At 34.7% G+C, this 25,175-nt stretch overlaps 1 protein-coding gene across 2 annotated transcripts in view; it reads left to right on the forward strand.

Annotated features, from left to right (window-relative positions):
• LOC138692636 (putative zinc finger protein 66) overlaps positions 1 to 24,517 on the forward strand; it is a 55,925-nt gene extending 31,408 nt beyond the window's left edge. For both annotated transcript variants that reach the window (XM_069815704.1, XM_069815705.1), the window contains 3 exons: positions 3,345 to 3,482; positions 4,547 to 4,620; positions 20,537 to 24,517. In XM_069815704.1, the coding sequence (XP_069671805.1) occupies positions 3,345 to 3,482; positions 4,547 to 4,620; positions 20,537 to 21,578 (1,254 nt within the window). In that variant the 3' untranslated portion in view covers positions 21,579 to 24,517. The remainder of the gene's footprint in view (positions 1 to 3,344; positions 3,483 to 4,546; positions 4,621 to 20,536) is intronic.
• Positions 24,518 to 25,175: the final 658 nt, after the last annotated feature.

Consider the following 25,175-nt stretch of genomic DNA (forward strand, 5'->3'; position numbering starts at 1 on the left):
CTTCATTTGGATTTGTAGCTCTTGGACGACCCGAACCTGATCTTCTGGTATATTCTAGGGTCTCTCTATACCGTTTTATGGCATCATGGGTTGTGCTTCTAGCCATATTCATAACATTTGCAATGTAACGTACACTGCGTCCATCATCGTAAGGGGCTACAGCTCGAGCCACATCTTCAGGTCGCATCTTGTTTTCAGACAAATGTTACAACCCCACTTAAACTCAGAAAATGTAAAAATAAAGAAATAACGAATGATAACGATAATGAAGCACAAAATGGTTGAGACAAAATTGTTATAGCTGAGACTCCGAAAGCAAAATTGAAATATTTGGTTGAAATGGCTTATTTATAAAACAAAAAACAATCAACAATGTATACACGTCTCCATAACAACAGATGGCTACCATAATATTGTATGAGAAGATAATGTTTTGCAAAATACCAGCAAATATTAAAGTGTCCGGTTTTTTTTGTTCCTGAGTGTAGTTATGCATCCACTTAATGTCCACAGAGCGATCTCCAGGATAAGCAGAAGGGGAAAACTACTAGTGCACAGAAGAAAAATGTCTTCGTTAACTCATACAAGAACAACTACTTACAATTTGGTTTCATAAAATACCCTGACACAGACCAAATGCCACGACCTCCATGTGTTATTTCTGCTACTGTTCTGGAAAATGAATGTGTGAAATCATCGCCACTTTTTCGACATCTCAAGACAAAACATTCGGATTTAGTCAACAACCCATTGATTTCTTCATGCGTAAAAGAGTTGCACTTAAAATATAAAATAAAATTACTTGAGTCGAACTCAGACCACATTATCAAAGCAGGCGATTTCAATTCAGAGGATTGAGTTTCAGACATTATTGGAGCTCACTTCAAAATGTTATTATCATCTGAAAAGTGCTATCCCGAACATGAGGAACCCCAGAGGCAAAACATGTGGATTGTGAACCCTTTTGTTGAACACAAAGAGACAATTCTTTCCCATGAAGAAACCCTTCAGCTTCGCGAATTATCAGATAAAGGACTGGAAAATACAATTAAATCCATGAGTAATTCGAAATTCTAAATTAGAATGAAAAATGAATATCCAAATTTATATGAAAAAGCAATAACATTTCTTCTTAATTTTTCCAACATGTGAAACTGCATTTTCTGCCATGACTCTGCTCGAAACGAAACAAAGGGACCACCTGCAAATCTCTGACTATCTCTGTTTAGCTATCACTCCAATTCCTCCTAGAATTAACACGCTAATGGACAGAAATAGCAACAAAATTCTCACTAACCTCGCTAAAACCTTAAAAATTCATGTGCAGTACAAAATAAAATAAAGCATGAAGGTTGAGTTTTTCAGGAACTTATAATTATGTGCTGCGTTTTTAAATTCATAACATTAATTAGTGTGGCCGCCACGGTGGTCCAGTGGCTATAGCGATTCATAATTTGTGTTGGGCAAACCCGTGGTTCAGGTAACACAAGGTTTTCTCCGGGAACTCCATAATCTCCATAATTATCTCATCTCATCGCGGGTGTAGTGAGGACCAGCCTCCTATGACGCAGCCTGGGCAACAACGACTCTGTTGCTAAATTGGTCTACGTAGTTGGGTTCACATGAGTGAATGACGTAAGTTAAGCACCCGCCATTAGTAAAAAGAAATTGAGAGATTAATATTTTTCATACATAAAATTGCATACATTGTATATAAAATCATTTGATGTGTGATGTGATAAGTGTTTCGCCGACATGTTGACACTCTTCTGCTGCTTCTCCTATTCAGCTGACATCTGTGATGTGTTACAGTACTGTATGTATTTATTTATTTACACTGCAAGTGGGCAAGCACCCGGTGGCAGTGGTATACACAATGTAAACAATACACAATAAAATTACAATACACAATACAATTATACAATACACAATACAATTTAACACAATAATTACAGTTAATAATAAAACATAAAATAACCTAATTTTACAATACAACCTACATATGTATAGGCAATACATAAGTTTCAATAGTCTTTCACTTTACTCTCATTTCACTCACTGTAGTGGCACTGTGACGCATTTCACTGTCACTTTAGGACACATTTCACTGACAATATAGAACACATTTCATTGACCCTATAAATTATCACTCATCGGAACTATTCACTGCACTGTAAAACCATAACTTCACTGACTCACCTCGCTTCACTGATACAACAGTTCAAATAAGACAAATAATTACACCCTTATGCATACTTATAAAACAGAACTACATTTAAGCTAAACATTTCTAGTCTAAGACCCTCTTACACGCTATTTTTAAATAATTTACAATTCAAAACAAGGGGGTAACTCGTCAGGCTAAATAAATACATGTCACCTTAAAAAATTGAATGTTAAATGTCACCTTAATATTAATTTGCACTTTATACACAACTTTTTAAGTTATTCTTGAATCTCCTTAAGGAAGGACAGCCCTCAAAGACAGCTGTAGGTAGGTCATTCCAATCATGATCATTCTTTTCATTATAGTACCATTTCTTTTTTCAAACCAGCAGTACGTTATTAAAATTAATTTAATAATATAAGAATGAATATTATAAATTTTATAATTTCTAGTGGTCGGAAAGGGATAATATGTCAATAAAAAATAACAAATTATTTAATGATGAAACCGCAACCTGTTACAAAATTTCATTAATCAAGTAGTTAATGTAAATTATTTGTCAATATATCACATTGTTATCATAATGTACTAAAAGGTAAAGGTATCCCGTAACATGCCATGAAGGCACTTGGGGGGCATGAAGGTAGAACCCCATGCTTTCCATGACCTCGGCACTAGAATGAGGTGGTGTGGTCGGCACTACGCTCTGACCACGTTTTACCCCCGGTACTCAATTTTATAGGAGGCTGAGTGAACCTTGGGGCCGTTCTGAAAGTTTGGCAACTAGAAAAAATCCTGTCACCACCTGGGATCGAACCCCGGACCTTCCAGTCCGTAGCCAGCTGCTCTACCAACTGAGCTACCCGGCCGCCTATCATAATGTACTAATAATCTTTAAGTCTTAAGATTATGCCATACTTAATAATTAATACTTATATTAGTTAAATGTATGAACTTTTTTTTAAAAAAAGATAGGTATTTACGAGTACGTCTTATCAGTCATTTCCATTGTGCCTTGAGGTCTAATTTCTATTCTGCGTTACGTTTTCTTCTCTAATTTCTTGTCTGAGTTGAGACAGCCAAAGACTGCCATGTAGAACCAGTTTCAGGCTGTTACTCATTAGTTCATGTTTAAGATAGGTAATAAAATAATTCACTATGTTTTTTTGTTCTGTAGGAAGGGAATTTCTCGCATCTGGAAGTGATGGGCATGAAGACAGAATACGTGGACTACAGCTATGACATAAAAACAGAGATGAAGGTTGAAGATACTCAAGTTAACATTAGCTTTCCTGTGGTGAAAACTGAAGTTTATGTAAGTGGTTCAATGTCAGTATACAGATATACGAACAGTGCATTTTACATAATATATCAGAGCCATTAACAATCTCAAATAGTGGAAACGATATTCTCTTTTTCCAATATATCCCAAACTTAAAACAGCCTTTATGTTTAGGCTTGATTTATAAAAAATAATTCGCAGCTTTATTCAAATATCACGAAGGATTTTAAAGTCCTAATTTGTTAAGAATTAAGTTTATAGGAAAATAATAATACACTTCGTTTATAGATGAATTAGATTTAGTCTGTCACAAACAAATCTGTAAAAATACGCAACACTGCTGAGTAGCTCATCTGCTGCCCCTTGCAAATTAACGGGAGTGGGTGCTTTTTAAAACAGTATATATATTGTGGACGTATCTCTGCTGATATGACCTTTAGATAGACTCTATAAATTTGACAGCGCATATAGTTCATACATCTTTTTTTTTTTAATTTATTTTTTCTTCAAATTCAGTTTTCCATACATTGACGTTTTTGAAAATTCAGTGGACTTTTTATGTGAAACTACTCAATCTATTTACATGAAATATTTACAGTATTTTCTGCAACCTGTGCTCTAAAGTAAACCTACTAGTTTACGAATATCGCTCATATAACATGAAAAAAATGTATATATGGATTGAAAGAAATGCAAGCATTTTTATCAATGTTTAATATTTTTTTCTGTTTCACTAAGTGTGAAATAGTTAATTAAATTTTGCTTTAGAATTGACAATATAGATTTCTTTAAAAATTGCAAGCCATGAGAGGGAAGATGGTAGAAAAAAAATTTGCACCTGGAATTTAAGAAGTAATATTGTGGAGTCCTCATTTTGAGGAAATAAAACTTTCAGCAGTGACGTTTACAGCGATAGTATTAATGATTCAATATGTAATCATTTACTGTTTACTACTTCAAATATTGTAGCAATTTGTGGTTATATTTTGGAGACCCTGTATGGCTCACATGTACATATTTTCAACGTTGAAATTTATTTATAAATCTATTATTTATATTCAATTAAAGGGCTCTTCAATATTTTGTGCTTTTTTCAGGAACATGTGTTCGATTTGGAAGGAGTACAACAAAAACAGAAAGTGGAAGAGGAAGATGAAGTGTTCTCTGAGAGGTGAGTGTACTGTGCTGGTTTTGCTTTTCTTGCAGTCTTTCTCAGCTTCATTTAATGATGACGAAGGACATAAACTTTATAATGTATGTTACTCTGTTGTAACTTCCATAATTATGTGATGAATTGTGTCATCGCCTCAGTATATTTTTGTACTTAAATGACATAAGATTCACTAAAATTATAATTACTATGATAAGTAACACACTACAACTCCTATTATATCTTCTGAGTTATTATTGCTGATGTCCTTTGGGAATCATGGTCTCTTTTAATGTAGATGCATGAATCAGCGACAGTTATTGGGGAAAACTCGCCAGAAACCAGTAATATCATTGTTTTCATTTATTGTGAATAAAGCATTTTTCGAGCAGAAACTGGAATTCTAAAAAAAAAAAAAAAAAAAAAAAAAAGAGAGAGAGGAAGTGGAATTTTTTTACAGCAACATTGACAAGAGAAATAGTGCAATATCAATCTGTAAGATTAATAATGGGTGGTGTTAAATCTACTCGAATGACAGCAATGCAGTCACCCAAAACATCGCCATTATAAAAAAGGAAAAGCAAAGTACCTCACTCTCTGAGTAACTAAGGACACTTCCAAACAATGACTACTGGAGATCTTATGAGAATAAAAAACGTTGAAAACGTTATCTGGAATACTGACAAGACTTTTCAAAAATTTGAAATAAATTCAAAAAGGTAATATATGATTTAGAACATCCAAATAAATTAGAAGAACTCCCACTTCCAAATAATCCACTGTCACATTTTACAGTTAGAGTTGAATTTGAATGTACACGAATTTTGCGACGTAATCGAGATGCAAACCCAACTGTATTAAAAGCAATAGCTTCGGAGACTATTCAAACAAGATGCCCTGAAACAGAATTGATTCATATTTACTCAGATGGATCACTTACAGATAACAATTAATATGTAGGTGTTGGGACGTACAATAAATTCTTCAGTTTCTAGCTCTGAGACAACTCCCAAGTCACATAAAATATGTTAACAAGATGCTGGTTTTGAGAGATGGAAATCAACTCCACAAGCAATTACATCAATTGAACCTACAAATAAAAAAATTAATGAAATTCAGAATACTATTGAAATTCTACAAAATATTTCAATGGATATCTTCCCATTGTAAAATTCAAGGAAATGAGATAGCAAACTCCTTGGCAAAGAAATGAACAAAAAATATAGAAAGCCACCCCACAAATGTTCCCTTTCGTAATGTAAGATTATGGATTGACTATATGTTCTAGGTAAAATTTATTGAAAGAAGAACCACATGATAACAGTCTCTATTGAAAGACTCAAGCATCATCTTAGATTTACCAAGAAATAAATCTTGAGTCTAACAACTGGCCGTCCACATCTGTGGAGTAATGGTCAGCACGTCTGGCCGTGAAACCAGGTGGCTCGGGTTCGAATCCCGGTAGGGGCAAGTTACCTGGTTGAGGTTTTTTCCGGGGTTTTCCCTCAAACCAATACGAGCAAATGCTGGGTAACTTTCGGTGCTGGACCCTGGACTCATTTCACCGGCATTATCAACTTCATTTCGTTCAGACGCTAAATAACCTAGCGTCGTAAAATAACGCAAATTAAAAAAAAAAAAAAAACAACTGGCCATGACTGGCTGGGTGTTCATTTACATAGAATCAACACATTCATCATCCCAGTGTACTCTTTGTGAGGATCCAAACTCTGCAATGAATGATAATCATCTAATGAGGTGCATAGCAATTAAGAAGATAGAAGCTGATATATGAAAACAACTTACAATATACTGCTGGGACACTGGCAAGAAAATTGAGTAAATTTAAGTCTTGAGCATTGGCAAACTACAATGGAGCTAGCAGGATTGCTAGATTTTCTCATCAGAAATCCAAGAGAGATGGTGATATTGCAAACCTTAACGTGACTAAACGTTTGAATTAATTAAATTTGCAATAAAACTGATTTTATGTATATCAACCACTTATACATGGCATAAGCTTTTAATTTTGTTACATTTTTTACATTACGAAATTGCGTTTGAGTTATTGATAAAGTCCGGCAAAATATTGTTATATTACAGCACGATCTATATAGAAAAAATTCACGATAATACAGTGTTTAAATCCTATCAGTAATAAATCAACCTCCAAAGAGAGTAAAAAATTAAGGTAGGCCTACTGTATAATAGTATGTAGTAGCAGTACTGTGGGAAGCTCACGAGATCGGTCCTGGTAGGAATATGGCGTAATGCAATCATACATGCAGGCAACAGCCAGCATAATGCCACTCTTTCTCACAGAAGACGACGTAATGACACACATACTACTACATTATAGTAACTGACCAACGTGAAAACATTCGCCCATGAATAACTGAGTAAAATTGAAGAATACTTAGCCTACATATACGTATTTTGATTTTATTCAATTTAGTGGTAGTGGATTGTTTAAAAATATTTTGGTCTCCCTTACAGTGGACGGGCCAACTCGGAATCAGAAAATTCGCTATTGCAGCACATTCAGAAGTGTCATCTCCATCGCCATCCTCAACATCCTTTTCCTGTCACTGCTCTCATTAGGGTTGTCAATCACATCGTCTGTAATTTCGTCTCGCTCTTTGTTTTGTTGTTTGAATGCCTCTAAATGTTTGCTGTAACCTTGCCAATCTTCTGCAGTAACAAATGCTATTCTTTCTGTAGTTAACTCCATCAGTTGCTTTAAAGAAAGATCCCGTGCCACATTCTTTTCACGCACTAGCGCTTTACTTTACACCATGCCAGTTCAAGGTCACATATATATGGTGGCAGTGTGACCATGGTCTTTCAACAATTCATCAATAACAGAATCGTCCAAGATAACATTTCTGCCATCAGGCCTAGGCCGCTTTTTCCCTGTTGTGTGTAATGCAGATGATGAGCCCTTTCGTTTCTAAGTGTTGACTCCTTTTTAATTGTTTTAATTAAACATTTTGAGACTCTAATGTCATTGGCTGCTCTCTCTCTGTAGCGCATGCCAGAAGAATTAACTTTTATCCTGTTGCTTCTTCATCAGACTTTTACTACATTTAATATTATTTCCCGCGCTTCACTATGAACAATTTTTTCCTTTCTACATACTTCGGCATGTTCGATCAACTTTTAAAATATAAACTAACAATTTCACACAGAGCTAGTTTGAAACTGCCACAGGATAATTAAACACCATGTGGTAACCGTGATGTCATCTGCTTAGTGTCATCAAGCTCATAACTCAGAAGGCTCCAGTTTCAGGGTCAATAATTTTGGCTGTTGTATTGTTAAAGTTGGGAGAACAAATTTACAACAGAATTCAAAACACTACTTGGGATAAAAAATATTAACAAAGGAGCCCCATTTATTTTCATCTCTTTATTTTCAATAATTATATTTAATAATTAATCAAGAACAAATTGTATAAACATTATGAAACACTTTTCGGAGAACAACAAAATGGCTTCCGAAAGGGAAGATCATGTTGCGATGGATATTTTACATTAAAATTATTGATGGAAAAACACCGGGAATTCAACTTAGAAACACATACGAGGCCTGTCTAAAAAGTATCCGACCTTTAGCCAGAAAAAATATTTCAAATACCTGACGGGGTTGGGACCCTAATCCCCTTCAAAGTAGGCCCCTTGTGCTTGCACACACTTAGCCCACCGATCCTTCCACTGCTGGAGACACCTCTGGAAGTCTTCTTTTGGAATGGTGTTCAGCTCCGTCGTCGCGTTCTGCATTACCTCTTCTCTACTCTCAAAACGGGATCCTTTCAGTGGTGTCTTCAATTCTGGAAACAACCAGAAGTCGCAAGGAGCCAGGTCTGGAGAGTAGGGAGGTTGGCGAACGGTTGTAATTCCATGTTTGGCCAAGAAAGTGTGGATCAATTGGGATGAATGTGCGGGGGCGTTGTCGTGATGCAAGTGCCAGTTGTTCGCCGTCCACATGTCTGGTCTTTTGCGCCGAACTGCATCACGGAGTCGCCGGAGAACATTGTGATAGTACTCCTTTGTCACCGTTTGTCCTTCCGGTGCGTATTCGTGAAGCACAATTCCACGGACATCAAAGAAAACAGTCGGCATGACCTTGATTTGCTTCGCACCTGCCGCGCTTTCTTCGGCCTTGGAGACTCGGGATGCTTCCATTGCGACGACTGTCTTTTTGTTTCTGGGTCGTACCCGTACACCCATGACTCATCTGCAGTTATCACGGTGTTCAGAAACCCAGGATCAGTGTTGGCGGTGTCCAGAAGGTCCTGTGCAACGTCACGACGGAGGTCTTTTTGTTCCGGGGACAACAACTTGGGCACGAATTTCGCAGCCACTCGGTTCATGTTCAAATCGTCACTCAAAATTGCATGTGCAGAATCTTTACTCACTCCAACCTCTTCGGCAATCTCCCGCACGGTCAAACGACGATCTGCCATCACCAAATTTCGCACCTTCTCAACAACAGCTGCACTCCGAGCAGTTTGGGGCCTGCCACAACGCTGCTCACTCTCCGCTGATGTGCGGCCATCTTTGAATCGGTTGAACCACTCCTTAATTTGTGTTACACCCATCGCATCTTCCCCAAACACCTGCTGAATCTTACGAATTGTTTGACTTTGAGAATCAGCAAGCTTTTGACAAAATTTGATGCAGTATTTTTGCTCAATTCGTTCAGTCATCTTGCGAGAAAACTAAATCCGACAAACACTTAGAACAGCACCTTACTTGGCGACCACCAGCCAGTGACTGGCACAAGCGAATGCGGTGAAAAAATTCAAGCATGCACATTACGGTTCCTCCTTCCACCGTGCACAGTGGCGCCGCCTTAGAATCACTACTTTGCGCGGGAAAATTTAAGGTCGGATACTTTTTAGACAGGCCTCGTATTGCTTTCATTGATTTAGAAAAAGCATTTGATAGGGTGAACAGAAATAATGTATTAGCCACAGACCATGTTCAACAACTTATAGCAAACACATATAATATCTATAAAACAAATCTAATTGCAGTAAGGTGTGGACAGAAATTCAAACAGGAGTAAGACAAGGCTGCGGCCTTTCACCGTTGCTATTTATTATACTCGTATATATGAATCACATAATTAGAGAATGGAAACAATTGCTTCATGGATATATACAACTCAATCGACATTTACAACTAGATTCATTACTTTTTGCAGACGATTTAGCTCTGGTGGCATCCTCAGAAGATGAATTACAACGTTCAATTTTTAATTTTAATAAAATTGGAATTAAATATGATATGAAAATTAATAAAGAAAAAACTAAAATTATGGCCTTCTGCGGAAAATACCCTGTGCCTAGCAAAATATGTTTAGATTAAAAAATATTAGAAAATGTAAATTATTTTACAAATCTCGGATACACATTATCTTTTTTCGATGAAGTAGACATTTCACAGAAAATTTCTAAATACACCAAAACAATGGGAATAATTAACAACATTATGAAACCTTCCCTAGTACAAAGGCATACTAGAATTTGCCTATACAAGACCTTGGCGAGACCTGTAATTTGTTACGGCAGTGAGGCATGGACATTGAGGAAGAAAGACGAAAGCAGAATAACGGCTAATGAAATGAAATTTATGAGATATACAGCGGGATATATGAAATGGGATCACAAACGCAATGAAGAAGTAATGGAAGAATTACAACTAGAACCTGTAATTAATCACGTAAAACATTATCAAAACAACTGGATAAATCATCTGCATCGCATGCATGGAGATAGAATCCCAAAAGTCATGCTCCACTATCGTCCAAACGGGAAGAGATCTCTCGGTCGTCCAAAGAAGCGCTGGATTGATAATTCAACTGTGAGATCGTAACAGGCCATATGACCTAATACTTGAAGGGAAGAAGAAGATATTTAATCATTTTTTAGGTTTATTTTATCTTATCTGTGGTCAGTTGTAGGAAGAGCAATGTTCCATTCATCAATACCTCAACTCACCACACCTAATTAAACACCATGTGGTGACAGTGATGTCGTCTGTTCTCTGCGATCAGGCTCATAACTCATAACAACTAATCTTATCTCTGGTGAGTTCTAGGAAGAACTGTGCTCCATCACCAATACCTTAACGCACCGCACCTAATTAAACGCCATGTAGTGACAGTGATGTCATCTGTTCAGTCTCATCAGGCTCCTAAGGGCGGAATTCATAGTCGTCACTTATAAATGAGTGAACCCTTAAGTGGTTACTTATACTCATTTCTAATTCATAGTTGTCCCTCATTCACATAATGAGTGATTACTTAAGTGAGCTGATCTGTACCCTTAAGTGACCACTCATTTTCAAAATGGATACTGAGAATGATTTTGAGAATTTTGTGTAGTTTGTTGAACGAAATGAGGAAAATATACGTGTCCCAAAAAGGTACATGGAGACATGGAGAATCCTCTAGAACTGTAGAGTGAACTGGAATTTAAGAAGCGATATCGTTTTCAGATCAATTCGAAGTTGTTGCTCTAGCCAAATTGATCGTTATTTATTTACTTATTTATTTATTTACTTACTTACCGGTACTTATATATATATATATATATATATATATATATATATATGACTATAACAGGGCAAAGCCCCAATTACAATAGACAGTACAGATATTTGTTTAAAAAACATAGAATTGCATAGAACATGAAAAAAGAGATAAAACAGATACAAGTGTAATTACAAATTAGAAATTAAAAAAAAAAAAACAAATAGGTACTACCTAAATAAAAAACACAGATCTAGATATAAATGAAAAATATCAAATGAAAATAAATTAAAAAGAGTTAAGTATAGATATCATAGCCAAAAATGTAAAATGTAGCTATAATTGGCAAATTACAGAGTTAATATAACACTACGTTAATAAATTCAATATACAGTATTATATAATAGGCTTAATTTATTTATTTAAGAAATTCACTACTACAGAACATGTGTTCCAATTAGTAGGATATCTGATTATAACTATAACTACCATGCAACTAGAATTTAACATATCATGAAACTATTGCTGTATATAACTTATTCAGTACAATAATATTGATAACTCGTTGTTATAGCAACTCCACATGTAGAGCCGCTTTCGATTAGTTCAATGAGAGTCAGCTTTTGCTATGACGTCATGTCCGGCAGCTGTAAGTGAGTACTCATTACGTGAAAATAAGTGTTGTCTATGAATTCGGCATTGACTTAAGGGTTCCCTTATTATAAGCAAACACTTATTACTTAAGGGTTCACTCATTTTATGTGACGACTATGAATTCCACCCTAACTCATATAAACTACTCTTATCTCTGGTCAGCGCTAGGAAGAGCGGTGCTTCATTCATCAATACCTCCCCCCACTGCACTTAATTAAAATACACCTCGCAGAGACTTTCTCGTAAACTTCTCACAGTCGTACTCGTTCATTTACCATATAGATTTTTACAAATCGTGGCTTCGTGAATCTTATTTCTTGGTCATAATCTAGTTTCTCATTATACTATAGACATATTTATGAATATACAGGGTGTTTAAAAAATACGGGGCATAATTTCAGGTATGTATTTCCCACATGTAGACAATCAAAATAGTTCATTACAACATGTGTCCGGAAATGCTTTATTTCCGAGTTATGGCCTTCACAACATTGAAATTCACCGGAACGTTTTTCTTTCCGCAGGTCGTTGCCATCAAAGGAGACATTAAGAGGGCACTCTGACAGTTCATTCCGAGGCGAAGGTTACATTCAGTACTTCGGTCGAAGGTTTCCTGATCGATGGATAGGTAGAGGTGGCCCAATTGCTTGGCCTCCACGCTCACCTGATCTGAACCCTCTCGATTTCTACTTGTGGAGCCATTTAAAATCATTGGTTTATTCGTCTCCGGTGCCTGATTTGTAATCCCTTCGGAATCGAATTGTGGCATGTTCTGAGGACATACGCAATACTCCTGGAGTTTGGGATCGTGTTCGCAGGTCAATGAGACATCGATGTGAGGTCTGTATTCAAGCAAGAGGTGGACATTTTGAACATCTTCTGTAATGACAACGACCTGCGGAAAGAAAAACGTTCCGGTGAATTTCAATGTTGTGAAGGCCATAACTCGGAAATGAAGCATTTCCGGACACATGTTGTAATCAACTATTTTGATTGTCTACATGTGGGAAATACATACCTGAAATTATGCCCCGTATTTTTGAAACATCCTGTATAACATTGTTACTGCATGGCATCTGCTGACACGAGGTAAGAAGGATTACAATTAAGATAGTACAATAATAATAATAATAATAATAATAATAATAATAATAATAATAATAATAATAATAATAATAATGATAATAATAACTATAACAACAGGAATAATAATAACAATAATAGAAATGTTCTTAATAGTGATAACGACCTATATGCCTTCACAATTACATATTATTACTTTCATGCAAGATCTAAAGACATAAATTCCTCTACAATATATGGCATATGATTAGGTTTGCCAGATTTCCAAATGACAATTAAGGAACACTTCGGTTTCTAGGTAAAAACACAGCCATGATGAATTAAAGAGTAGAGATTTACTAGCTATTTAATAATTGTGTAATCTTTAAATACATATGTACATTTCACAGTTATTTGACATTGGAAGTTGCCGTGTTTTACAATTTATTGTTGAACAAAACGTTTTTGTGAAACTTCCTACAACTCTCATCATAGTTAATGTACTCAAATAATTCATGTTTTATTAAATCTATACAGCTTCTGTTTTTTTCATTCCTCCATTTGATTGACTTCATTGAAAATATTCTTTCCGTGTATGCATTAGATGGAAATATACTCAACAAAAACTTAAATACTATTAAAATGTTCTTCAGTTTTTCTCGGCCAATGAAACTTATCATATATACCCACCTCTCTGGTATTCCTTTACTTTGGAGAGACTTTTAGTTTTTCACCACCCTCTCCAAAAACGAAATTGACAATTTCAACAACTTTAGAGTACATTTCATCAATATTTATTTTATGCTTTTAATCTAGTGACTCCACTGACCTTAAAATCTTACTGAACTTAGGTAAGTTTTCTAGAGTTATACAATTCATCAGTGCAAAAACATTAGAATTACTAAAATCAAACCATTTACATAAATAGTTAATACAAACTTCGTATACATGTTTAAATTCACCATTGCAAGCCTTAACTTCTCCAGGAAACAACTCTTTCAATTTATTTAATATTTCAAGAACATTGTAACAAAAGAAAGATTTCTGCATTCTTTGTTCGGGTTGAATTTTAGGTTATTGATTACAGGGTATATATAGCTCACATATAGTCAGATCATTGTTTTCTAGATTGACAGTTATCTTATGGAAAATATCTGCTAAATGTAATGAAAAATTTAGATGTAACTCTGTCAGAAGGGTTTGTTTATCTGATTATGAGGAGCCTAACAAATTGTTCTTAATGAATCCTGGACAGTCATCTACACTTGCAAAATAAGATATAGTCGGAAGATTTCTCAACAATCTTTGAATAGCAGACTTTATAGAAAGCCATCTTGTTGACAGATGTCTTAACAAAGTATTATATTCAATGTGAACAAATTCAAAGAATTCTTTTAAGTGTAAAACCCTCTTCTCGGAATTTGAAAAGTAATTGAATATTTTAATTATTAGCATCTCAATATCAATAATTGAAATAGAATTCATGCCAGATTTACATGAATTGTGCACAACATGTGCACAACAGTTTGCTTTAATTAAGGTTGGATGTTCCATTTTTAAATATACATATACAGAGTTTTTCTTCTCATAATTGCAATTCGTATTATCAGCAGTGTAACTTGAAAGCTAGGATAATGTTAAGCCATGTTTCAAATTTCTTTTAGAAATCTGTTCAGACATTTTTAAAGCACTTTCATCAGGGTCTTCAAAGAAGTCTATAATTCTGTTTACGAACACCTTGTTTTCCTTCAAAATACCGTACATTTATTGGGAAACATTTTTGGTTTCCTTTGTTTGGAGCATCGAAATCCACGCCAAGGAAAGCATTTTCTTTCAACTGCTCCATAACGCATTTTACACTACATGGACCTAATACATCTTTCACAAGAGCCTCGGATTTTGTCTTTTTACAAGAGATTTTACTTGCTAAAGCAGAATCCAGAAGGAATTGTGATACAAGTTTGATGCAGCATTCTGTGCTGCTCTAACTATAGTGATGTTTTGCAGCATTATGTGCAAAAGCAAGGGCCGATGCACTTATCTGAATATAGGAAATAGGCCTACATTAATATTTGCTTACTTAAAATATGCTAGCCTACTTCGAACCCTGGAAATTATGATTTCCTTTTCTGACTCAGAAGAAATTGTCTGGATTTAGTTTTTCAATATAGTTACTTGCTGTGCTTTATTCTGCCTCTCGTTATGTGAAGCAATGTTAAAATGTTGCCTTATATCTGTTATTCCTCCATGAAAAATTAAGAAACCTTCTTCAGCTCTCCCAGTACATCTTGCTTTGCAGTTATTACCAATAGCAGGACACAATTCTGGAAACTCCTTTTCCCAGTTGGACCGATATGGTTGCAACCTTCGTTTTTTCTTTGTATCTTTTTGAAGAACTTTTTCATCGTTCTCCTATGGTTTATTCAAAAACTTGTCCATTATTACGCAGATTGTCCATGGTTTGCACTTATACCCGCTTATGCCACAGCACACACTAGCAATTTCATGTCTATCACAAAGCAATCCGAGAACAAAATTAACGACAACATGCATGCTACATGCACGCTTTCCAGAGACGCTACTCTGAATGGATGTGACGTAAAGAACTCAGCCTTCATGATTGGAATCAATGGTGGTCAGAACCAATGATTACAGAATATTTTGTTCTCTCTGATCAAAATCGCACACTTACCAAACAACATTGTTGTCTAAAGCGACAGATTTTAAAATAGAGAATTAGATTTTGGATAAACGGGACATTCAGCATACGGTTTAAAAGATGCACTGTATGCGAAACAAAATGAGAAAAAACCGTACTGTTCCGGGAAAAACCGTACACTTAGCAACCCTACATATGTTGTAGCAGCCACCTGTTGACTGTGCTTTTAAATTTATTTTCTTTACTGCTTATTATGGAGCTTGGAATGTTATACATGTTTATGCCTCTATGCAAAATACTTTTAAAACTTGTGGTAATTCTGTGGGTGGACAAATGTCTTTAAGATTTCATGTTCTTCTTTGATACATGTGAATTGAATTTGAAGTTACTTTTGTTTTTATGAATGAAAGACACTGTTTCTAGAATGTGTATACAAGGTGCGGGAAAAATTTTGATTTCTCTAAAAATTGCTTTACTCTACGATCTTATAGGTATTTGTTTTATAATTTTTACAATTTTCTTCTGTAGCTTAAACATTTCCCCAATTTTGCTTCCTTCACCCCATTTTAGTATGCCATACTGAATCTGGGAACGTATGCAGCCAAAATACGTACATAGTTCTGAGGAATTTATTATAGGTTCTTTTGCTTAAAATTCTGAAAGCATATATATATATAATGGTTCAATTTTTCTATCATTTTCTCCACATTAAAGTTCCAGTTTAGAACAGAGTCAATCCAGATGTCAAGGAATTTTGTATTCTTAACTTCCATTATGTCTTTATCATTGATTTTGATCGGAGTAGAATTTTGGTCACTTCTGTTTTTAAACAATGTAAACAGTCCTACTAACATTCAGTTGGAGGTAGACATTGTTTTGATTGATTTTACTTAATAACTCATTTTCATTGTTAGAATTAAATAATGTATTTATATCTTCAGCAAACAAAACTGTCTTACCAAATGGTATAATATATGATCTTGGAGATCATTGATATATAACAAAAAAAAGTACTGGTGTTTCATAGAGGTGGAAGTCGAACGTGTTGTGTTTATTTCTAAAAAGTTTTCGACTGTCGAGATACGATTTAAACCATGTACCTGCTAGGCCTCTGATACTATATGACTGTAATACCTAATACGTATTATAGTACTTTTTTTTTATATCAATAGGTGGCATCAGGCAGCGATGACGACTTTGAATATAAGTTGGACAGGATCTTGAAAAAATGAATAAGGCATTTTAAAAATAATTTTATGGAAACGAACAAAAAATGTATTTTCCGGGACACACATAACTCAATCCTGGACACTCTATTAAAATCCAGAACAATTCTGAGAAATCCAGGACGTCTGGAATACCTGGGATCAAGGTACAGGAAAGGAAAGTTTCAATAGTGGATAGTCACGACGTTAATAGTGTCAAAGAAGTCGAGAGTGGAAAAAAAGTTGTGTGCTGTGAACTTGGTTTAATTGGAGAACGATTGCTCTTCATTTTCTAGCTCTGGGGGTTTTTTTATGCTTACCTGAAGAGTTATGTTTTTTAAAAGTTCAAGACACCAACAAAAAGGGTATTCTCCTGTATTATTATCTGCTTAAAAAAGTATCGCATATTTTTACAGGAAGTAACATTGGTCGCAACTACAAAAAAATTTCTATAAACGTCTGTCGCGAAACAAATATCTGTTGAGATATGGGCCATGCTGTATTGTGGTGTACGATACCCACCTGTCTGTTACATAGACACTACAGGAGGTGCTCTGTCTGGTTACCACACATTGTTACACATGCTTCAGCCGTTCTCAGTGAATCACGAACTCTTGCGACCACATCTGGCTGTTGTCGGGTTTGGTCACATGCATTGTTTACACGCTCCTGTAACGTTTGTATGTTGTTGATGTGTGTGGCATACACCAATGTCTTTAAATGTCCCCATAGCCAGAATAGTCACAGGAGGTGTAGAAAATGGGTTGTTGCTCTGCCATACGTAAATAGAAAGAAAATTGTACAGACTATACCTACTTACTAACACAAGTAAAATGATAAGATTCCATACTATTCTAGACCTTTGTTTACTACTACGTTCTCTGTTTATTTCTGTTGAGGGATGCTATCCACTCCCAAAATATGCACCATTGTTTTATGTTTTTAAATGAATGACGATCGTAGACCACAATACAGCATGGCCAGTATTTCAACAGATATTTGTTTACTGAAACATGTTTATAGGAACTTTTTTTTTCAAAGCTACATCATCATCATCATCATCTTCCTTACAGATGATAGTCCTAGAAGGACTGTTCCAGTCTACAAAAGTATTCCCGCCATATCTTCACAGAGCGACCCAGTGATCTTTTCCCTCTTGGTCTGTAGTTCCAGATCGCTCGAGGAATCCTCCTTCTAGGCATATGCTTGACATGGTGATGCCAGTTGTCTTGATATTGATGAATATACTGCAGTACAGGTTTCATTCCCAGATCTTGTAGGATGTCTGCATTTCTTTAATGATCCCATTTAGTGTATCCTGCTGCTCGGTGCATAAACTTCATTTCATTGGCAGTAATTATATTTTCATCGCTTTTTCGTAAAGTCCAAGCTTCGCTGTCTTATAACAAAGGACAGATCTTGCTAAGTCTTGTACAGAGGATTGCGGGTATGTTTCTGGACTAAAGAAGGTTTCATTATGCTGTTGATAATGCCAGCAGATTTATCGAATTAAAAATTTGTTTGTGAGATATCTAGATGAGGTAGAAAGGAAAGTTTAAACCAAGATAATTTGAATTTATTAATCCTTTCCAAAATGTTACCATTTATACAAATTTTGCTTCGTACAGGTTCTTTGCCGCAGAATGCCATTATATATTTTTTTCCGTGGATATTTCCATGCGATGTTTATCAGCTATTAATTTTAAACTATAGACTGATCGTTGTAAATCATCTTCTAAAGTGGCTAGCAAAACCAAATCATCTGCAAAAGTCAGTACGTCCAGATACAGATTTCGATTTACAGTTATATGACCATGTCTTGAGTTTCTAAATTCCCGTACTATTGCGTTCATATAAATATTGAATATGAGGGGAGAGAGAGGACATCCTTGTTGAAACCTTTAAAAACTACCAATCAATCAGACATTTTCTTATCAATTTTGTCAGAAATGAAAGTTTCACATCCTGATAAAATGTACATGGCTTAAGGAACGTAGAAATTTTCTTTCTCTTGTTCTCCTTTTCCAAGTCCTTCACACCTCTACACCTACCTACCTTGCCTTCCGTTTCAGTTACCTGTCATCATATCATAATATCTACACACGCACGCAAAATAGCCGCATACTAGCCATACCAACACATAAAACTTCATCGTATTCACCATCATCATACACAATCTCGCTCTCGCGCTTGTGTAATACCCTATCCAGTGACATCAGAAACTGTCAGAATTTAGTAGTGTTCAAAAGCAAACTTATTAAGCATTTTCTTACCGCGTAGAGTAGGTTTAATTTTTACTTAATCAATAAAAGAAATGCTTCTCTCTTCTTAACTTTTACAATAAACTGTCTAGCTTTTATTAATCAGTTAATCTTTTAGTACTTTGATTTTTATTGTATTTGTATATTTAATATTAATTGTAATTATAATTGTAATTATATTCTTAACTAGCCGTACCCATGCGCTCCGCTGCACCTGTTAGATATAAATATAAAGTAATTACATAATTAAAATAGCACATTTGATCCAGGGAACATTCGTGTTTGATAGAAGGATAAATCATTTAATATGTTACTTAATTTAAATTGCATCCAAATAATTAAAATGCGATCATTTTGGTCCAGAGACACTCATTTGGTGCAATGACAATTCCTTTAACACGTTTCTTAATTTTTATTACATGCAACCATAGTTTAATGAAGATTGACATCATTTAGATTTAATGTGTATATTTTATTTTACTTGTTATAGATTTCCATTGAATTATGGTAATAACTTAATTTTAACCCTTGTTTTCTACGTATTCAGTAAATGGCGCTTGGCCCACTATGGTTCTGAACCCTTCATATAACTTAAATTATATTATATAATATTACATATTATATTACATATTATATTATATTATATTATATTATATTATATTATATTATATTATATTATATTATATTATATTATATTATATTATATTATATTATATTATATTATATTATATCAGAAGTTATTATATTATATCAGAAGTTACTGTAATAACATTATAGCATCTAGAGAAACTACACTTTCCAATGGTGAAATAATAATTAATTATACAAATCGGTTAATTTAGCTTCCGATATTACTTCATACAAACACAGAAACATTCTCTGTAGGCTATCTTTCATAGCTTTCGATTGTTGCTGTCCAAGGCCCCTTATAGATGAATTCATTTTTTTTAATTCATTACACGGCCTTAGATGGCAGTTATTTTAATTTTAAAACTCATTTATCTCATTAAATATCAGTCCTATCAAAATGTTTCAAGGAATAAAACTTATCGAAAATTATTTTTAAAGAAACTTTTGTTATGTAACATTTTTCACAAAAATCAATAATAAGCGAGATATTTCGATTTATTTAATTCAGGTCCCCTTATAACCCCCCTTTTAAATAATGTATTTTGAATGCCGCATAGTCTAAAATCTAAGTTACAACTAACTTAATTTATATTCCAATTTTCATCGAAATCCGTTCAGCCATTATCGCGTGAAAAGGTAACAAACATACAGACAGACAGACATACAAACAAAAATTTCAAAAAAGCGATTTTCGGTTTCAGGGTGGTTAATTATATATGTTAGGACCAATTATTTTTGGAAAATCGAAAATTACCAGAAAAATTTCGGCTTCAGATTTATTATTAGTATAGATATTGTAGTTGTAATCCCCTGGTAGAGGGGAAGAGAAGGCCTGATGGCCGTATCTCTACCAGGTTAAATAAATAAATAAATAAATAAATAATGCAGTTCATTACGTGGTGACCGTTAAATTTTTATATTCATTTCAGCATTGTGGATAATGCAGGGAAGAGTGTGTCGCAAGCATGCACCGACATTGATCGTGAAGAAGACAAATTGACACAGTGTGGTAGCAACAGATCAGACTTTGCAAACATCAGCGACGTAAGCCGTAATTCCTTCAACGAGGTTTTTCTAACTCCGCAGTCTGTGAAACTTCATTCTCATACACAGACTAAAAAGTCCTTCAAGTGCGATGTCTGTGGAAAGAGTTTCTTGAAATTGAGTCAATTAAAGAGTCATGCACTGATCCACACAGGCGAGAGGGCTTTTCATTGCGATGTGTGTGGGAAGACCTTCAGAAGATCATTTGATTTAATTACACATAGACGCATACACTCAGGCGAAAAGCCGTTCAAGTGCGATATCTGTGGAAAGTGTTTCTCAGCTGCATCAAATATAAGCCAACATGTACGCACTCACACTGGCGAAAGGCCATTCAAATGCGGGATATGTGGAAAGTGTTTCTCAGCATCGGGGAATTTAAAAAAACATGCACTGATTCACACTGGCGAAAGGCCATTCAAATGCGAGGTGTGTGGAAAGTGTTTCACAGGTTCGGGAAATTTAAACACACATGCACGCACTCATACAGGCGAGAGGCCATTCAAATGCGAGGAATGTGGAAAGTGTTTCTCTGCATCGGAAGATTTGATCAAACATGTGCGCATACACACAGGCGAAAGGCCATTCAAATGTGAGGTGTGTGGATCGTGTTTCTCAGTTTCTGCGAATTTGAACAGTCATGCACGCATACATACAGGCGAAAGGCCATACAAATGCAAAGATTGTGGAAAGTTTTTCTCGCAGATGGGACATTTAAAGCGTCACGCACGCATTCACACAACCGAAAGGCCATTTAAATGCGAGATGTGTGGAAAGGGCTTCTCAAATTCAACAGTTTTAAATATGCATGTTCGCATACACACAGGCGAAAAGCCATTTAAATGTGATGCGTGTGGAAGGTGTTTCTCACGACTGAGACACTTAAAAACACATGCACACATACACACTAGCGAAAGACCAGTGTAATTCGAGGCTATGGAAAGTGTTCGACAATTTCGACAGCTTTAATTTGGCATTTACGTATAAACATGGGAAACGCCACTCAAATATGAATTGTTTGAAAAGTGTTTCACAGAATCGGCACTTTTAAGCAGACATGAACGCATTGACAGAGGCTAAAGGCATTCAAATGCGATATCTTTGGAAACTGTTTTTCAGATTCTCGTCAGCTCAATATTCTTATCTTCCTATATTCATGCGAGAAAGCATTTTAATGCGATGTATGTGGTAAGAATTATGCGGGATCTGGAAATGTGAAAAAACAATTTCATTCACACACACTGACTTTCAAATGCGTATCTGTGGGGGATATATTTCACATATAAGGATTAGCTACAAATATACATGTTTTACGTAGACCAGTGTTAATATATATTCGTCTATGTGAAGTTCTTTCTCCTAATTATTTTCATAATATTCGTGTAGTCCCTTTTTATTATGTTCTCAAAGCTTTTATATCCCGCGTTTACTAGCTCATCTTTTTCTGTCACATTTATTTCGATTTCCTTTCTATTTATTGAAATTACAGCATATTTAATCCATTCTTTGGGTTCTTGACGATTCCATATCAGGATCAAGAAATCTTGTCCTGCACAATTAAACATTTTCTATTGATACAGTCTTCACCTAGTGCTTTGTCACTTTACGTTTTTCGTAGCATTGTATGAAGTTCATTCATGGTAATGGCTTCCGTACTGAAATCAGAACATGGTAATATCAGAGGGGTTGTGTTTTGATGCCATAAATGAGGAGAATAATTTAACCATGTTTCCGTAGAATTTATATTTAAATTAAATTTATTATTATTATTATTATTATTATTATTATTATTATTATTATTATTATTATTATTATTACTATTACTCCTACTACTATGTATCGTTTCACGACAACTATTCTCCGCATGTCGTTTGTTTGCGGGTGTGCTTTATTATAAACGATTAATGGCAGTTGCCATATAACCTCCGTGGACAGAACTGTATGCGTAATATGTGACACTGATAAAAGTTAGCATAATTCCAAGTAGGAATGTTGTCATTCTTCTGAAAAATAGTTACATTTGTATGATATTATCAAGATATTGGTATTTTTCTTACAGATTTATAATAACTGTCAACATATAATACTAGTTTGAGCAGAAAATAATTAACACACAGATATAAACTACCAGTCAAAAGTTTTCGATCACAACTATGGATTTGTGGTTAAAACTGGGATGTCGTTTTGAATATTCTATCAAATCATAATGCTAGAGAGAAAATATTTATTTTGTTGGTCTATTTAGTTTTTGCGACGTGTTTATACACTGAAATAAAGTATATTTTTGTTTTCATAGCTGATCGAAAACTTTTGACCGGTACTGTATATATATATATCCTGTTTGTATTTGTGGAATTCACATACCGATTGTCACAACAAAAATTGGATGGATTTGCCATTAGCTGAAAATGCTAGTGCACTGCAGATGTCAGTAGACGATGCTAAGGAACTGCCCATTCTTCGGACGCAAAAGTACTGCTTCACCTGTTTAAAGATTCGTTATTCTCTGCAGCGCCAGTAGAAAATTGAAGCTGCAATACTAGCGACGTACCTGCTGGTGAACTTTGTTTACATAATGGTTTATCAATGATTGCTTACGAAGTTACGAAATGAATCATTTCGCCTAGACGAATTCTACGAGTATGAGACATTGACTAAGCATGAAAGTCGCAAGTATCCTACTTAAATGAAAATTTATTATCCTAAATATGACTAAGTTAAACTAATTGTGAAGTTCGTTAGGGTTCCATTCTGGGTTTCCTTCTTTTGGCCATGGTAAATGATTTATTATTAAATGTATCTAGGAGAAAAGTTTTATTTGCGGATTACATAACTTTACACTTGTCAAACAGGAATTGAAATGTAAATATATTTAAATTATTTATGCAAGAAGCATATAAGGACACAGTTTTATGGTTTCAGTCAAGTAAAACAAAAATATAATTATGGTGATTTAAAAATAATACGAAAATACACAGAGAGACTCGTGAAATTGTTCGGAATTTTATTAGACTCAAAATTAACTTTGGATCAACACATTAATTACATGACTGTAAAACACTTAAGAGTATTACATTAGTTGAAAAGTCTATAAGCACTAATAATAGTATTTTATCATACGGATTTACATTTGTGGTGACTGCAGTGGCATATCAAAAATCCCTCTCACAGAAAAAAAATTTCCACGCAATAGCAGGCTCAGCATATAACGCGCATAGACTTTCATTTTTCAAAGTAAAAATTTGAACAATATTAAACTCGTACATGTACAAATGCCTCTAAAATGTAAAGAAAAATATAAATTATTACTATCGTAAGTCTGAAGTTCATAGTTAAACACAGATAACTATTCACTGACAGAACCAAATGATAGAGTACGGTAACACAAAAAGAAATATTTATTTCTATTGGGACAACATTGTTTAACAAGTTACTATTAGATGCACACAAACTAAATTATTTGAAGTTGAAATCTGAAATGTGAGGATGGTTAATTCAGAATCCTTTCGGTATTGTAAATCAATATCTTGATTCGCATATATTCATGTCTGTACTCAAGTCACTTAGTTATAATTCTATCTAGTATTTAATGTAAAATTTGTAATGTCAACCTAATTCGTAATATCTGTAGTTCCGAGTATTCTTTACTATACTATATTATAATTGTGGGTTTTTCTACATTCGTTTGTCTCCCATTGAGTAAATCTTGTAGTAGGCCTATTACGCTAATTGGAGAATTTAAATACTGAACACTTACCACTCAACTTTCAAATTATTAAGTTACAGTTATGCATATACAGGTTGCAGCAGCGTTTATTGTTGATTTTTAAACTCACAGCGTAAGTAAAAAGTGTAATTTATTATTTTTTCTACAAGTGAAGGGAATGTCATTTACCTATCAATGTTTGAAGACGACACCTGGCAGTCGGTTGCCATGCCACACTGTACATTCCTCCATGCGACGTTGCAAGTTCTCCATTACTCTTGGTAACATATCGTCAGTGGTAGTACTAACTGCAACTCTGACGTAGTTCTCAATTTCAGGTTGCTGTAGGACGTGTTTGCAAAAAGTATGTTCTGTTCAAATGAAACACACTAGCCGAAAATAGCCCTGTAAGGATTTTTTAATTATTTATTTAATTTAAATATGGAAGTTTCGTTTGGCAATATTAATAATAACGTTATCAGATAACGTTTGAGTCAATATTTCTGGTACATTGTTATATTATCTATAATGATCCTAGCCTCTCTATTCTTCAGTGTTCAAATTGGAAATAAATTATTGCTGATATGTCTAGACTTGGCTTGAGATACGAAGTATTTTTGGGAATTTTTAAAATAACACATTGCTCTTGTACACGAACTTATTAACGTACTGTATAAGACATCACGTACTACAGCAGGAATGTCTGAGAGGAGGTACAAAGTATGACACAATTGGTGAGCGTAATTGATTGTGTTCAAAAATCAGTTTTAAAATTTTATGCCGGTATTGTAATGCCATACAGACAATTCCATTACTGC

This window comes from Periplaneta americana, chromosome 17 (genome assembly GCF_040183065.1).
Source record: "Periplaneta americana isolate PAMFEO1 chromosome 17, P.americana_PAMFEO1_priV1, whole genome shotgun sequence".
Lineage (NCBI taxonomy): Eukaryota > Metazoa > Arthropoda > Insecta > Blattodea > Blattidae > Periplaneta > Periplaneta americana.